The 18,510-nt window shown below is 39.0% G+C and overlaps 1 protein-coding gene across 3 annotated transcripts in view; it reads right to left on the bottom strand.

The window, feature by feature from the left end:
- FSHR (follicle stimulating hormone receptor) overlaps positions 1-17,351 on the bottom strand; it is a 167,072-nt gene extending 149,721 nt beyond the window's left edge. For all 3 annotated transcript variants that reach the window (XM_029936223.1, XM_029936222.1, XM_029936224.1), the window contains exon 1: positions 17,166-17,351. In XM_029936223.1, coding sequence (XP_029792083.1) covers positions 17,166-17,317 — 152 coding nt within the window. In that variant the 5' untranslated portion in view covers positions 17,318-17,351. The remainder of the gene's footprint in view (positions 1-17,165) is intronic.
- Between the last annotated feature and the right edge of the window lie 1,159 nt (positions 17,352-18,510).

The raw sequence follows: 18,510 nt of genomic DNA on the forward strand, positions 1-18,510 counted from the left end.
CTCATTCTATGAGTCAAGTACTACCTTCATATCAAAACCAGATGGACACCAAAAGAAAAGTGAACTACAGACCAATATCTCTTAGGAATATGGCTGCAACAATCCTCAACAACATATTAGCAAACCAAACCCATCTAAAAAGAATTATATACCATGATTAAATAGGGTTTATCCCAAGGATCAGAGTTGGTTTAACATCCCCAAATTGGGTAAAGTACATCATGTTGGTAAGATAAGAACAAATATAAGAAATATTTCAACTGATACATAAAAAGGTTTTGATAAAAACCAACATCCTTTTTTGATTAAAAAAAAATACTCCACAAACTAGGAATAGAAGGGAATCTCCTCAACATGTTAGAAAACATTTATGAAACTACAGTTAACATCATACTTAATGGTAAAAAAAAATAACTAGATGCTTTTCTGTAAGATCAGGAGCAAGACAAGGATGCATACTCTTGCTACCCCTACTTAACATTGTACTTAAGGTTCTAGGTGGGACAAGTGGGCAATAAAAAGTAAGAAAGACATACAGATTGGAAAGGAGAAGTGAAGAGTATTTCCATTTACAGATGACATGTTTTTGTATATAGAAAATTCTGTGGATTAACTACCTTTTAGAAATAACTACTGAGTTTAGAAAAGTTATAGATTATAAGATTAATAAATATCAGTTGTATTTTTATATACTCATAATGAACAAACTGAAAATAAAACTAAAACTTTGATTCATTGAAGCCTCAAAAAGAATAAAAAACAGTAAATTTAATAAAAGAAGTACAAATGTATAGCTTGAAAACTATAAAACATCATTAAAAATTACAGAAGATCAAAATAAATGGAAAATTATCATGTTTATGAATCTGAAGACTTCACATTGTTGAGATGGCAATACTCAAACTGAGCTACAGATTGAGTGCAATCCCTTATCAGAATCTCAGCTGGGATTGCTTTGTAGAAATTGAGTTGATCCTAAAAATCATATGGAAATGCAAATCTAACAATCCTGATAAAGAACAAAGTTGGAGGATTCATACTTCCTGATACCAGAACTTAGTAGAAAGAATACTAAGCAAGACAGTGTGGTACTTACACAAGGATATACATATTTGATCAGTGGAACAGAATTGAGAGTCTGGAAATAAATCCATATCTCTATGGTCAGCTAATTTTCAACAAAGGTGCCAAGACTATTCAGTAGGGAATGAGTAATCTTTTCAACAAATTGTACTGGGACAATAGGATATCTACTTGCAAAAGAATGAAGTTGGACACTTACCTAATATCATGTACAAAAATTAATTCCAAATGGATCAAAGGCCTGCACATAACAGCTAATACTACAAAACTCTCAGAAGGAAATATATGAATAAATCTTTATGACCTTGAATTTTGTAAGTTATTTTTGGATATGATGCCATAGAAGCACAAATAACAAAACTTAAAAAGTATATTGGATTTATAAAAATTAAAAAAAAATTGTACTTCAAAGGACACCATCAATAAAATGAAAAGACAATTCATGGAATGGGATAAATGTGCAAATTATACATCTGATGAGGGACTTGGTTCTGGAATGTGCAGGAACTCTCATAACTCAATAATAAAAAGACAAGCCAATTCTAAATGAGCAAAGAATCTGAATAAGATATTAAGTAAAGAGATACAAATGACCAGTAAGCATATAAAACGATGTTAGGCATCCCTACTCATAAGAGAAATACAAATCAAAACCACGAGATACCACTTCATACTCAATTGGATGGCTAGAATTAAAACCTTGGGTAACATCAAGCGTGTGTTGAGGATGTGGAGAAAGGGGCACCTCATGCATGTTCACGGGAATGCAAAATGGCTCAGCCACCTTGGGAAACAGTTTAGTGGTTCCCCCAAAGTATTAAACATCAAGTTACCGTATGACTCAACTATTCCTCTTCAAGGTATATACCAAGAAAAATGAAAATACATGTTCAAACAAAAACTTGTACCCAAATATTTAAAGTAATGTTATTTATAATAGACAAAAAATGAGTAATTAAAATGTCCATCAGCAGACAAATGGTTAAGCAAATGTGGTCTATCTATACAAAGGGATTTTTTTCAGCCATAAAAAGAATGGAGTATGATACATGTTAGCATAATATTTTCATGGCTCATTCAAATTATAAGAGGCTAGTCACAAAGGTCTCATATAATTCCATTCATATGAAAGTCCATAATAGAGAAATTTAGAGAGAGAAATGGATTAGTACCACTTAGGTCTGGGTGTAAGAAGGTAGGTAGGGTAGTAATAGCTGAAGGAAAAAGGATTTTCTTTGGGGTGATAAAAATGTTTTGAAATTGACTATGCTGATGGTTGCACATATCTGCAAATACACTAAAAACCGCTGAAATGTATACTTTGAATGACTTGTGAGCTTCGTATACTATTTTAATAAAGGTGTTTTTCAGAAGCAGATGAAGGTAAAAGGAAAATGCAGTAGAATTCTAATGAATACCTGGAAAGGTATTCCCTTGGGTGTGAAGAGAGGTAGAGGTGGTAGTGGAGGGTCGTCTGTTCTTTGTGGGAAGAGAGAGGATGCTTTATCAGCAAGCCAGACACAGAAACTTGTCAACTGTGGGTTTAAAGTTTGGGCTTTGGAAATGGGGACTAGACCATACCTTTAATTACCCGTGTGACTTTAGGCAAAGTCATTTCATCTTGCTGGGCCTCACTTTGAATTCTTAAAACTTAGGGACAGAGGAAGCATATGCTCTCTGAAGTTCATGTAGCATAAAAATTCTCTGATTGGAAGAGCAAAACAGGTTTGCACAGGTGAAGAATTGGCACACAAAAAGCTTTAAAAAGAGAGGAAATAGTTTTGGTGTCTACTACATATATTGGATTGTATATACTACTTTTCTCAACTCTCCAGTTCCTCTGGGTATATATGGAGGCCCATCTGCCAAAGCATAATCTTAGTCAGCTATAGCTCACTAAGTCAGAGTTTCCTAAAGTGTATTTTCTGGAAAAATTATGGATTATATAAAATTCGAATGCTTCTGAGAGCCTTTAATATGTTATGTACTTTATGAGTAGGAACGAGGTATAGCATGCAATTTTCCCAAACCCATTTGATCATGGAAGACTTTTTAAAATTTACTTTTTCTTGAGTATCTTTTTTAAAATGTTTGTTTATTTTTGAGAGAAAGAGAGACAGTGCATGAACAGGGAAGGGGTAGAGAGAGAGGGAGACACAGAATCTGAAGCAGGCTCCAGGCTTCGAGCTGCCAGCACAGAGCCTGATGTCACAGCACAAATCGTGATGTCATGACCTGTGCTGAAGTCGGACGCTTAACCAAGTGAGCCACCCAGGAACCCTTTGAGTGTCTTTTAGAAGTAGAGTTATGAGGAATATGTTTTGAAAAATTCTAGAGCAAAGGGTCAGTTCTCAAAAGCTTAAGATACTTTTTCTTCCAAGAAGATTTTATATTTCATGGCAGAGTCTTAGAAATTAAGGAGATCTTGAAAGCAACGAGGATTTATTTATTAATGGTGGCATTGTGGGGAGATATTTTGAGTGAACTGATCCAGCTTTGTGCCTCTTGAATCATATTACATATGATATGGACTTGTTAGAGCAACTTGGTCCAGACTTTAAACTATATCCAAGATGAGACAAAGAGGTACAGTTCCTCAAATCTAGGAGAAATCGTAGAAAAGAAGCCATGAGGTCACATGAGATCAATAGAATTTTTTTTTTTTGTTCTGTGAAACTTTTATAACACAGTCTTCAAGGTTCATCATGATTTTATGAGGACCAATTAGGGAGCATCTATAGAGCTCTCTAAGTCTTCAGCAAGCAGTGCATTTTCACATGACATTCACTTTGGTTAAGCCTCTACAGCTACAGATGATAAGCTACTCAACCTGCTTACAGTTAATTATTTCTGAGGGACTGTCTTCATGGGAAATGTGTAAGGGGCAACAGAGAGAAGAGCCAATCACATCTTCCACAGGTGCACATATCACTCAAGAAGCTGTTGAGCATTATTAGATGACTTCTGGCTACTATGCAATTTATCACTGGAAATGGCCATTGACATATACCTTTTAGTCCTACTCACTCATGACCCCACTCATTCATCTTCGGCCTGTCTGCACACTCCCTGTGCATTAGCTATTGAGTACGAAACCATGGCTGGCTGGAAGTGTGTAATGCGCACTCTCAGAGAGCTTGCTATATTTGAGACACAAGATAATATGTGAGTTTTGCATTATGGATGACTCCATGATTGTACATACTTAAGCTCAGTGAAGAGTTTAGATTGTCTTGATTTAGGATTTCAGAGCACAGGGAGGTCCTCTCTATTTTTTTTTTTCATGGTTAGTACAAAGACTGGAGATTTTAAAATCAGTTTTATCAGGAATCTCAATTTCAATTCTGAAACTGAGAGGCTGAAAAGCTTTGGGTTAGTTCTTTAATTACACTTTCTTTATTTCCAAAATGAAAACAGTAATAGCTACAGTGCAAGACTGCCAGGTGAGATATTATGAGAAGCAAACAGCATGGTGATATAGTAGGACTTACTAGATGTTTGTTACATTTGGTCTTTCCTCCTAGTTTTTATTTGCTTGAAGGGACTTTCATTTATTCATTCATGTATGTATTGATCATCTACTGTGTACCAGGAACTATTCTGGCCGGAATCCTTGCCATGATGAAATTTTACTTCTAGTTTCATCCACTTTCTAGTGGATGAAAAGAAATTGGTTAGTAAAAACATTCAAATTGAAGCAACCTTATGAAAGAAAAGAGTCCTATGCAAGAACAATGGGGATTGCTATTATAGCAGACTGGTCAAAAAAGACCTCTCTAAGGAGGTGGCATTCGGTATACACTGGAAAGATGAAAGACCATGACATGGTGGGTGGGAAGACGTTATAGACGAAGAAATGGAAATTAAAAAGTCAAGGTGGGAAGAGCTTGAGGTATTGGAAGAGCAGAGAGGCCTAGGGCAGCTAAAATTAGTGGTGACGGGCAAGTGATGTGTGATGTACACTATGCCTCTGGAAAATCAGGGAAAGGTCAGATCATGGAGGGCCTTACGGCCATGGCAAAGCATAGAAGCTCCGAGGGCAAAGGGATTTTTTTCTGCTTTACTCAGTATTGGTACTTCAGCACCTAGAACAGTGCCTGTCATAGAAGGTAATGATGAAACATGGGTTGAATAAGTTTTATTCTATGTGTGACTCTAATTATATTCATATTCTTTAAAACCTTATCGAGCTACTGTGTGAGGGCTGGATTATCACTTTGAGTGGAACCAGGGGATGGAAGTGGTGGGAACTATTGCAGTAACCCAGACGAGAGACAATGGTGGTTTGAGCTAGAGTGATAGCAGAGAAGCTAAGGAGGAGCATAGACGTTTGCACCTGGGTGAGAGACAGTCATGGTCTGAGCTAGAATGATAGTAAGGAAGATAAGGAGAAGTGGAGACGTTTGTGCTATTGTTTAGGGGTCAGATCTCTGGCACTTGGCATTGGATTGGACTTAGGGATGGAGGGATAGAGATCTTATGCCATGGACTGCATAAAATCGCTCCAGAGACTACAGATGCATGAGAGAAGAGTATCAGATGAAGGCTGGGAAACTCCAACATTTAAAGACCGTGAGGCAGTAAGGAACTCAGCACAGACCAAGGTCTGGCATGAGATGTAGGAGGAAGTCTAGGGTGGTAGAAAAGTGTTTCCAGGAAGAAGACGGTGAAATGTGTGGTGTTCCTGAGAGGCATGTAACATGTAGATAGGGGAGTAACCATTGAATTTGGCATCCGAATTGTGCGGCGTTCCTCTTATATTCAAGTGTTTATTTTTTTATTTGAAAACTACTATAACTACAGTATAAAACAATGAAAATAGAAGTTTATGGGTACCTGTGACAAGAACATTTTCAGTGGTTCCTATGGGAAGAGAGCCAGAATGAGTGGGTTGAATAATGAATGGGGATTGATGAGAAAAGATGGCATAGTAAACATGTAACTGTTTCTTTCCTTGTGAAGCTCTACTGAGAAGTCAGCATTTTTTTAAAGGCATAAAGCCACAAAGCCGCCTAGGAGCTGGTTAGAAATGGAGACTTTCAGGCCCCATCCAGACTTACTGAACCAGAGTCTGAATTTTCCCAATATATTCTTCTGATTTGCCTACACATTAGTTAAAGAAGTACTGACTTGGCAGATTCTAGAAAATGGAATCCTAAACCACTGTGGCTTACATGGCACAGTCCCTAAAACACTAAGAGATTGGAGGCATTGATATTCCAGAAAATAGGAATGGGGATGAATTAGGGTCAAGTAGCTAAAATACAAGGATTGGTAGAAAGATGAAGAAGCAGACATGCTTCTCCCCTGGAGCGTTCAGGCAAGTGCTTCTCCCCACTTCAGCAAAATAGCAAAGCTTTATTCTTGAAAGAGAGTAGAATAGATAGTTTCTGGACTGGAGGATACAAAGGACTACTTAGGATGCCTAATGCTAAGCCCCTAGCCCCTTTTCTCAGCTACCAGAATGCTGACATAAGGCTTCACCATCTGGGTAGGAGCTTGGGAAAATCTTACCCAGGGAATTTGACCAAATCAAGATTTAGATACTCACTCAGAGAATTCTCAACTCTCAGGGTCCAGGGGTTTGTCACTCTCTCTTTCTTTCCTTCCTTCCTTCCTTCCTTCCTTCCTTCCTTCCTTCCTTCCTTCCTTCCTTCCTTCCTTCCTTCCCTCCCTCCTTCCTTCCTTCCTTCCCTCCCTCCCTCCCTCCCCTTCCTTCCTTCCTGCTTCTGTTGCTGTTTTTGCTCTTCCTTTGGCATCTTAGTGGAAAGCTCTGCCTCCAGAACTACTTTGTAATTTTCTCCAGAGCTATTTTGTAATTTTCCTATCTGGGTATTATAACTGTTTGTTCTTTTTTCTCTTGTCTCTAGTATTTGTTTGGGGGAATTAGATACCATTCCAAAACTGTGTGTTCTTATTGAAGGAGCTCAATGCGTTTTTACAATCAGGGTCCTGATAAGCAATTCTGCTACTGTATGTAGAATTCCAGATGACCTCTTTGCTGTTCACCATATTCTCATATTTTCTGTCCTTGCCTTTTCAGCTTGTCTCCTAAAGTAAAGGAGTGTTTCTTGTTGCATTTTCCACTGCCTCTCTCCCACACCTATATATTTACTTTAAGAAATTCGACACAACTTGTGGTGTACAAAACAAACTCCAATTAAACGAAGGTTTCTTCCCTTCCTGCCCTGACCAGAGGTTAGCTTAAGTGGGGGTGTGGCAGTGGCAAGGGTTTGGGCTGACACTTGATACTTGCTCAGACATTCTCTGATGATGGAGTGATCATTCTTTTTCATTCAGTTGGTTTTTCTATTCTAAAGCTAACATATCCATGCAAAAACAGTTAGAAATTTACACAAAAAAAGCTGTTTATATATTCAAGAGCATTTAAGGACTTTCTATTAGTGTCCTCCTTTTGCCAAAGTTGAAATTTTTAAGTTGTGTCATTTTCAGAAGAGACATCTTTGCTTTGTTGAGACTAACTCAATGTGATTACCAGATTTCAGAGATGACACTCAGCTTCTCTGGGGGAAAGCTGGCATACAGAGTCCATTAATACATATATTCTTTGAACATACTCTCTCCTGTATCCATATAATAGATTCATGAATACAGCAGCTTTGGGGAAAATTATAAAGTTGGCAAAGAAAACAGTGCAGACTAAGCTTACCCTTTTGGTGCTGTTTTCCACCTTCTGTATCATTTCTTTTATCTTAACTCAAAGGACCCATCCCTTGTACTTGCACAATTTAAATTTGACTTATCAAATTTAAATATTTGGTAATCTGTCTATTAAACTCTACCATAAGTTTGCTGGTGTTCATTTGCCATTCTCTTTTATTTGAAGTCCATATTCTCCTTGTAAAACGAAGCAAGGATTTTTCTGACCTTTTAAAGATTAGACTGTTCTAGAAGTGGCCCTGAACAACTCCTGAAATCAAGGCTAGGTGGTCAAAAGGGCAAGTTTCTGTAGGACAGGCAGATGCTCATCTTCTCATAAACTTTAGTTAGGCAGCTTCTCATTGGCTTTTACTGGGCACCAATTTCTTCCAGTCTGCACAATTTATTATTTCAGACTGCAACTTGCAATTAATTTTCAAATGAGTGGGTTTCACAATGACTATGCTGGATTTTCAGGGGGATTTTGATCGCTGTGAGCAAAGATGGAGAAAAACATTATTGTCATTATTTCTTTCATGTTCTCTTTGAGCAACTCCACAAGAACAAGCATATACATCATGCCTCTCCTGTTGGTTCCATTTCCCTGAGCGCCTAGTACAGTGCCTTGCACAAACATAACCAAATATTTGCTGTTGAAAGAAAACTTCATAAAAACGAGCATCTTGACTTTGATCTCAAAACTGAATCACATTCAAGTAGGCAAATATACTTCAGGTTGGAGAAGATAATAGTATTTGGGTAGGAGAATAGAAAGCCTATCTGGAAATAGAAAGTAGTACATGGAGCAAGGAGTTAAGAGGATGGAAGATGAGAGAGAGGGCAGGAGAGCTAATCTGAGGCCGAAATATGGAAGACCCTCATGTCAAACGTAGGACTTGGGTATTGGAGCCCACGAGGGAATCAAACCACAGCAGTGCTCAGAGCAGGGAACTGGGAGGGCAAGAGGCTGAAGGCACTGAGACCAATTCAGAGGCAGCTTCTATGAAATGATGAAGAATGCACATGGGGAGGCAATCTTGTCTTCTAGGGATGTGATCCACTGTCTGAACCAAAACTTAGTAGGCTTTATTAGAAGGGACAGAATATTTTAAGTTGGGGCCATTTTTGAAAAATCCAGTGCTCCAGGCTGTGGCTCTTCCACATCAGGAGGCTTTCTTTTTCATGCCCTTCTTATTCCAGGAGGATTGTGGATGAAATGATCCATGACCTCCCATCAGCCCTCATTTATTTAGTTGCAGTCCTTGTTGGAGATGGGATCTCCCACAAATCTTGTTTAAAAACCTTTTCCAAACTGAAAAGAGAGAGGTGTCTGTGTGGAGGGTTTCTGTGCTTCATGTCAAAACAGCAGAACTGTCTACTGAGCCTAAAGGAACCCACCCCCTAAAACCCCAAAACTGAAATCTCAGTTTAGGAATCACACACCTGCTGGACTCTGAGACCTAGGAAAAGCTTTTTTTTTTTTTTTTTTTTTTTGCTTTGGGAAGTTTAGTGCCTGAAGATGAGTGTAAAATAAAGCATTTTAGAATTGAATGAGGGGCGCCTGGGTGCCTCAGTCAGTTAAGCATCCAACTCTTGGTTTCAGCTCCGGTCATGATCTCAGCATTTATGGGTTTGAGCCCTGTGTTGGGCTCTGCACTGTCAAGGCAGGAGCTCCTTGGGTCTCTCTCTCTCTCTGTCTCACTTCCTCCCTCTCCATCCTTCCCTCCCTCCCTCTCTCCCACTCCCTCCCTCTCTCCCCCTTTCCCTCTTTCCCTCTCTCTCTTTCCCTCTCCCTCCCTCCCTCTCTGCCTCCTCTGCTAGCACTCTCTCTCTCTCTCTCTCTGTCTCTCTAAAAATAAACTAAAAAAAAGAATTGAATGAAATTTTAGCATCATTTTATTTCAAGCTTTCACCAATCTACTGATGAATTTTCTCTCCAATGTCTTCAATTAATTAATCTCCGTTTTACTGAAACTTATATGAGCTTTTTGGGTTCATGCTTTTTAGAGGTTTTTATCAATCTTGGCAATAGGGAGTGGTAAAAATTAGCTCATGCTATTTATTTTCCATTATTTCTGACATTGGCTTCTGTGATGGCTCTGTGTTAGCAGTTGCAGAAATGGTCTGGGAGAAGGGATGACAGAGTGGACTCAAGCCACTCCTAAGACTAATAATATCTGAGTTCAAGGCTATGGCAAGGCTTTGGTTACTTTACACATTTTTTTTTTTTTTTGGTCCATCACTTGAAGATTTTCAGATGCTTTGGCATATTCTCTGTGAAAGAACAGGGTGATGGCATGTTCAGGTCAGAGACACTCAACATACTCTGAGATACTTCATAGGGAGGTCAGATTAAGAACAAACATCCAGATCTCATTATAATCAGGTTCTAAGCAATTAGAAATAATTACTCTCTTTTCTAGCTGACGTTGTGGGAAATATAAGCTAGATCTAGTCTAAATAAAGCTAAATTGGAGAGTCTAATATAACAGCTTAAAAAAAAGTATAGTCCAATCAACCATAGTGACTAGATAACCCAATTAGTGGCCCTGGAGAAGGATAATCAAAAGTCGAATGAATTTCCTACATTGCCAACATGTCTGGCTTCTGAAGCTCAGGCTTCTGAAGCTCAGGCTTCTTTGGTAGAAGACTTAGGTGAGGAAGGACTGTGCTCACCTTTAGGGTAAACAAGGGGTTTTATCATCACCAAGAAATTGGAATTCTGCTCTCTCAAACCCCTGCTCTTCAATTGCTAATAATGACTCTGTAAATTATAGCTCTTAGCCAATTCTGAGGGTAGAGTTCATCTTGTATTTTAAAGGATTCTTTCCCTGAAATATAATTTCTTCTTTTTCCTTTTCAAGGTAAGCATTATATAGCTTTTTCTATAGTCATTTTTCTGATTCCTCCATGGGGAATATAAACCTCCCTTATCCTCAGTCCAATTAAATTCCAAGTGTTGGACATACATATGCGATTTCTCACTAAAGTAGGTGCAGGATTTTGTTTCGAGAGAACGGATTATGTATGCATTAGCAAAAAAACTGTGCTGTTTGTTCCTTTCAGAGAAATATCTAAACAAGACAGCAGGAGTCTCCAGATATGGGGACCTGGGGCAATTTGCACAGTGGGGTGTTTGGTTTTGATATCAGACAGAACTACAATAATCAAAGCACATCTGGGGAACACAGAAAACCTCACATTCAGGGTTTGGAATCTGACCTTAATTGGCAAAAATTATATTTCTTTGAACATTTCTGCCTGGTTTAAAATGATTTTGTTTAGGCAGTTTCACTTATCTTTTTAATATTCTTGTTAGGTATAGAAAGGCATGTAGTATTACTTATGTCAGGAGAATTGAGTGATGTGCCAAGAATATAGGATGTTTAACTTTTTGCTTAGGAGATTTTGTTTCTGATCCTTGTATATTTCTGAATAAATTAATTAATTCTAGAATGACATATAGGCATTTTCTTAAAAGAAACCATAAAAAAAGGAAAATAGGAAAGCTATCAAATCCTATAGTACTTCACCACAGGGAGAGCAATAATCATCTTTTATAAGAATCTTTTTCTTAGTACTGAAGAGCAGAGCAGGTAAACAGATGTAATTCCCCGTTATTGATTATGTGATTTGTTTTATATGTAATTGAGGGCCCAGAACATACATTGCATTGAACCAGACACAATAAAGAATACAGAAGAAATTTTCACTGTAGTTAAGGAAATACAACACACATGAACAAATAAGGGCAAAGTAAGATGGTGAATTGAACAATACTAACATTCAGATTAAATAAAGATGAAGTGGTCAGGGAAGACTTCATCAAGAAGGCAACCTTTGAGCAAGATTATGATAAGGAGATTGGACTTGAAGAGGCAAGAAGGAAGAAACTAAGGATAGTATAACTAGGAGGCAAGACATTAAGACACAGAGAGGCAAAAATCCACATGCTGAGTTAAACACCCAGGCTTCAACGGCCTTGCAGGGTAGATGGCTCCTGTTGGACACTAGTGCGAGGCAGTCAGAAATACAAGCCATTGAGTAATTTTGAGCTGGGGAAGCATAACATGGTGGCAATGGAGTTTTATGGAGAAAAATTCAATGACAGTATGCAGGCTAATTTGGAGAAGAGGGAGAGATTGGTTGAAAGATAAAGTAGAACATAATTATACTATCCAGGCTTTAGATGTCCAGGGCCCAAACAGATGTTGGCAATAAAGAAAGAATTACTGGCAGCGGCAACATGAAGGGAGTTTGTAAAACTGATTGGATGTGAGCAACCAAGAAAGTAAACCGTCATTACTCCACAGATCCAGAAGTCAGGGGTGGTTTTAGTAGTTTTGTAATCCAGTGTTTTATCTTTTCTTTCTTCACTTTAGTATAAGTAACATCTAGTTTCCACATGGCTATAGTCTTCAAAACAATCTTCTTTGTGAGAACACAGTACATTCTTAAATGGTAGCTTCTCAGGCACAAAGCACTAAAAACCCAGCCAAAGGTTTATCTCCAGCTGACGCTGAACACTGAACTAGGAGTCAGGAGGTCCAAACTACAGTTCAGACTTGACAAAGGGTTCATTCTGGTGGATGGGGTTGGATATACCGGTCTTTGGATTAGCCTTTCCTAAAATGTGTTCTGCAGAATATTAATTCCAGAATATGCTTTCAGGGAAGAATAAAGTATGAATAAACTGTATGCAAACACCGAAAGCTGTATTTCCTTCTTGGAGATTACAGAACTTTATTGGCATAGGAAAAGTCTTCCCTTTTGGCACACAGGGAAGCTAAGGACCTAAGGAAAGCTAAAGAAGCTCCTAGCTAAACAATAATTAATGATTATGGAGAAAAAAATAGTGATCTAATCCAAAGCAGTGGAACAAGAAATATAAGGGAAAGGAAGAAAATAAAACAAAAAAATAATAATTAGGTAATTAAAAGTAAGGGCTGGCCAACTGAGATTGCAATGAGACACAGGAGCTTAATGTGAAAAGAGGGGCCAAAAAAGGCAGCCTATAATAAAATCTCAATGCAGATCTCTGTGTGTCGACCGTGACCACCAGTGGGCCCTTTTCTCCTCTTAGTGTTGTGGTCCTCTAACCCTGCTGAAGAGAAGGGTAGCTGTGTCTGTACTGTCTCTTCGTTCAAATTTCAGATTTTTAATGGGTGTTCACATTCTCCTTAGAAATTGTAACTCCAGGAAGAATAAAGCAGTATCAAAGTGTCCTTTCTAGATTCATTGATTGCCTCCAACTGAAACTGAGTTTCTAGGGTAAGTCAGAAATCAAAATTTCTTTGACTGTGGTCAGAATAAAAACCTCCCTGAGTTCTTGCCACATATTGAAAGCCTAAAAGAACACATTTTCTTACTTAAAGAATAAGTGCATTGAGAGTAAGTCCTCCAGCCACTGGGAGGAGATTATTCTTAAGTAAGTAGGAGACTATAAACTATCTGAGTTATAAAGATCTTTCTATCAATTGTGAAAAGCATTCCCGTACCTATTGATTCATCTGGTCATCATGAATGCCTCCCGGTGTTTTTTCCCCCTAGTGTTTTACAGATGACAACAGTAACAGCCATCACCACCACCATCCAAGAGGCATTGTGCTAAGTGTTTTATATTCATTGTTTCATGTATTCCTCACAACCACTCTTTGAAAGAGGCTCACATTGCAGTTTCCATGATACGGTCAAGAGCCCATGTGGTAGAGCCAAAAGCAGGGTCTGGGTTTGAAGTCCAGTCTCGTGGATTCTAAAGGCTATACCATATCATCTCTGATTTGTCAAAAAACAGCAGAAGGCTCTCCTATGAATATTACCTGGGGTGCCTGGGTGGCTCAATCCATTAAGCCTCACGATCTCATGGTTGTGGGATTGAGCTCTGAGTCAGGCTCCATGCTATTGTTATTCTGTTTCCCTTTCTTTCTGCTCCTCCCTCACTCATACTCTCTGTCTCTCTCAAAATAAATAATAAATGTTAAAAAAAGAATATTGTCTTAGATCTCCCTCCATTCCTGAACCAGCTTACCTGGATCAGTACTTTCTCCATGGCGTCATGTTGTTTTAAGTTGCCTCGGCTACTTTGAGGCATAGTCTAAATTTGAGGTAGGCAGTCTATAGCCTGTGGATCAAACTTGGCCTCCCCTCTGTTTTTCTGTGGCTCATGAGCAAAGACTATTTGTCATCTTTTCCATGATAAAAAAAAAAAATAAAAAGAAGAATGATATTTTGTGACACGCGACCATTATAAGAAATTCAAATTTCAGTGGCAGAAAACAAAGCCTTGTGGGAACACAGCCATGCCTATTCATTTACATTTTGTCTGTGGCAGCTCTCCTACAAATGTGACAGGGTTGAGTGGTTGGAGTAGAGACTTATGGCCCATACAGCCTAACGTATTTATTATTGGCTTTTGATAGAAAAACTGCTAACCTCCAGTCAACATTCTAAAGGCCATCTTTTGTTTGTCTGAAGAGGAACAAATGAAAGGAGACAGAGGCTTTCATTATACACAACAGAGATAAGATGTGGGAGCACAGGCTCAGGTTTGGATTTCAGCTCTGCCATCCAGGAGCTGCAGGGCTGACTGTGTCCAAATTTTTGAACTTTAGAACTATTTGGTTTGCCTTATTTGAACAATGGAGCAATAATGCCAAACTTGCAGTTTTACTGTGCAATTTTAATGAAGTGTTATGTGTAGAGCTTCAGGAAAATAATATGGGCCCTTCAGTAAATGGAGTCTACCTGCCTATTGGTGATGCTTTCCTGCTCCTTTGGTGTTAACATTGACATGTGCTGATGGCTGGGAATTAGAAATCTCTAGTGATAGCCCGCAGACAGACAGAATGAAAGTGCTGCAGGGTGGATGCATGACCAGCATAAACTGTACATGGTAAGATGTAGCAACAACTCTCCCCTGGGTGAATCTGACCGACAGCGAAGCTATGATGTATTGATGGAGTAAACAGCTGCACTCAGTGAAGCCCAGCTCCTCCATCCATCTCCACCTGATGTGATCATCATTAAAATCAATAACCAAATGCAGAAGACTGCAAGGTGAACTAGAAATACTTAGTTGAACAAGCCATTTCATCTTTGCTCTGCCAATATTCCAGATAAACCCAATCCGATCCTCTTAAAAAGCACAAATAAATAAAAATAATGGTTATTTTATTATAACTCAGCATCTGAGTTGTAGTTCATGTGGCATTTTATCTGCTCTTCAGTGATGAACAAACTCACCTCCAAAGTATCCTCAAATAATTTTTTATGTCTAGCAACCAAAACAATATGTATCTTCTTTTCCTCTATAGACCTTTCCCAGAAGATTGAAAATCTGAACTCTAGAATGGCCCAACTCATACCCTACTAATGAGTATGCAGGGAAAAGAATCTTCTCAAGAGTAGATACCTGGGAGAACTTGAGTCCTCAAACCTCTCAAGCAACCATAATCACTCCTGGGATGGGGGGAATGCCAATAATAGGCAAGCACTTTATGTCGCCTTCTTAGTTTTATGCAACTTTGTCCTCTAGTATGTACAACTAAGGAAGGGGTTGACCAAGGGCTATCTTTGTCGACAGTTACAAACACTCACACCTACAACTTCTTTCTCAGTTGCAAAGTACTTTTGGACAGACACCTTTTAGTCATTTAAATCTTAATATGAATTATTTTTTTTTAAAATCATACTCCTGCTCATTCCATACTATACACACATACTCCCAGATGTTTAGGGTTTGGGAATGGATTTTCTTTTCTTTCCTCCCTCCTTTCTTTCTTTTCTTCCTTCATGTTTTCTATGCATAATGAAAAAAATCTCTCTTCTGGTAAAAAGATGTGAGAAAGTAGATGGCCTAGGGCAGAAGGGAGTTTGAGATGGAGGGTTATCTCCCTAAAATAACACCTTGTTAGCGGTTGTCTGCTACAGTAATTGGTTGGCACTGCTTCACTCACAGGGACGTTGGGACAAGTGGAGAGGTATAAATGGCTTTGTTTGTGAGGGGACTGTGTCTTTCAGTGTAAATAACAAACTGGTTGTCGTAAAATCACTTTAGAGGTGAGGAATCTAAAGTTCAGAAGGGGTTAAGTAATTGTTCAACTTTGCTTAGGAGCAAGTGACTTCTTGCAGGAGCTCAGGTGCACTGGCCTTCTTCTGTGTTTATAGTGACCTAATAAACTAGACTGTACATGGACACATTCTTCCCCATAATCAGGGATAATTGTCTCATCTGAGGCAGTGTAGCCAAAACACAGAGCTGCCTGGTTATTTACTCTGCTGCTGCAGCTGCCTCTGGATAGGAACTGAGGACTTAGAATGTCCAGGGAAAAAGTAGCAAGTAGACTAACCAAGTGTACCACTAATGACTTATCCCTGAGTGACAGAGTCACTACCATGTTTGAGTGTGTCTGTGGTCATTGTGAACTGACAAGATGACCATACTCTGCAGTAAAATAACTCCTCCTTAGCCTTATGGGGCCAAGAGTGAAAGAGGCATCCAGAATAGTGGCTTCTGTTTAAAATTCTTGAAATAAAAGGACTGAGTATATCTCCATCCTCTGAGCTATAACTTGCCAGTTCTTTAGGGAAGTAGTAATTAATTGGACAGTCAGAATGAAGTTTGGGGGAAAGAAGAGTGGACTTTGAGTCAAAAGGCCTATTTTCTAGTTTGGGCTGTGGCTTTGGCTCCTTGTAAGAGATTGGACAAATCTCTTGAGTCTCCAGATCCCAGATTCCTCACTTGCAAAATTAAGAAATAGAGTAAACTGATGTTTAAGATCTTGTCCAACTCTGAGAGTCTGTCGATTTCCTATTAAATAGTTTAGTAAAATTCTAAAGTTGGAAATCACATGTTCCCAGCTGTTTAAAGATTATGCTATAGTTTCCCAGCCCACTCTCCCATTTCTTCACACCCCTTCCCCTCTCCCCCAGTTCCATGTTTCCCCAGGAAGCAGAACCTCAGTTGAGGAATTATTTGCTAGTGGCTCCAGAGTGACAGTAACTCATGCTTTCTTGAACTCAGTGTCCTTAGGAGACATGTTGTGTATTCCACTTAAATGAAAATTGTCTTTCTGCCTCTAATTCCAGGTCTTCAAAGTTTCTAGTTTTTCTTAATTTTACTTTTCTGGTTTCACCAAACATAGTACAGAACCCAAGAGCAAATGTGTTGAAAAGACTCAAACATTTTCCTCTGCCTTCCACGCTGCTCTCCCCCTTCCTTTTCTGGCTGAGACAGACTCTCACTAAGATCCTGGGGGAGCTTCAGGGCAGTGTTATTAGGATTGGGGGGGTATTTTATTCGAGCCTTTGGTCAGCACAGAAATAGTTCAGTCCAACAGTTATCAGTCTAACGTAAAAATAATAACAGCACACAGCACACAAATGCCAGCCCCACCATTGTTCCCACTGCCTCTGATACTCACAGTTCAACCGCATTCCTGGGGAGGTCAGAGGGGATCTCTGTCACCTTGCTCTCTTGGCAGAGGAAAACCCTGTGAGAGCAGTGACAGATCCGATGACGACATCCTAAGCCTAAGCTCAGGAATGCAAGCAAGGAGACCAGGAGCAAGGCCATACTTATTCACCCATCCACCTGCTTTCTTCCTACATCTGCAGAGAAAACTCTCCACAAATTTCAGAAGCTCCACACAGCGCCCTTATGAGAAGAGATCTCCCAGGGTCACATGACTGACCAGAGGGTTTTTTATTTTTTTTCCGGGCCACTTCCAGACAAATAGCAAAATCCCTGCATGCCAGTATTTATTTCTGGGGCAAGATAAGCTACTCCCTTATTCTCCTCTATTGGATTTCTTCCACCCTGACCCAAGGAAGACAGCAAATGGAACTTTGATGCATGTCTGGAGTAGTATACATTTATTAAACTGTAGAAGTGACCCTGCTGATCACCATTCTCTTCTCAAGAGAGTGATATGATTTACTTTCTCCAAAAAAGACACATCATACAATGAAAAACATCAATAAGAAAGTCACTCAGTGAGGGGCGTGGACCCGTTTCCAGTCTTGGCATCAACCTCTTCCTCCAACCTACTGGGTATAAAACCAAAATTTGTGGGCCTTTAATCATGAGTCCTCTTTCTTGGTGTAATTAACAACCCAAACTGGTGTTGCTCAGAAGATTGATGGGTGGGTTAGTAAGTTCCTGGTGGGGAGGCACTTATGAGAGGGTTGTCTACAGAAGTTATTGACCAATTTGAGTGATCTGACAAATGGGCTGTATTTTCAGTGTGGATTTAGTGGACATCTCTCCAGTCTACTCTGTTGCAGATCCATCTGGCTCCTCTCATTTTCAGGCTCAGAAGATTGCCCTTGCCTTTGGGACATTGGTACAGATGAATTTATTTAATGTGTGCTTTTAAGTTAATTCTAAGTGCTCCCTGTAGGTGATGGTCTTGGCACACTGATTGGCCTTTTCAATGGCTGTTTGATGGTGGGGGATCTGGAAACGTTTGGTAACGCTCTTAGTAAAGTGGCCTTCTACATCAAACTCCAGAACCTTTGAAGATTAAAAGGCAGAATATTCTCTAAGATGCTTCCTAAAATTTATTACTTGCTAAAATTAGTTTCAACACTAATTTGTTGCATAAAGTAATTAGTTGCATAAAATTGAGTTAGGTGAAAATGCTAAACATGTATATATTTATCTCTCTCCTTCCTCTTCTTCACCAAGGAATAATGACTTACAATGAATGGATTAAATTATCATTAAAGGAAAAACAGAAAGAAGTAACTTGTAAGGTGATGCTGTTC

This window comes from Suricata suricatta, chromosome 4 (genome assembly GCF_006229205.1).
Source record: "Suricata suricatta isolate VVHF042 chromosome 4, meerkat_22Aug2017_6uvM2_HiC, whole genome shotgun sequence".
NCBI classification, from domain to species: domain Eukaryota; kingdom Metazoa; phylum Chordata; class Mammalia; order Carnivora; family Herpestidae; genus Suricata; species Suricata suricatta.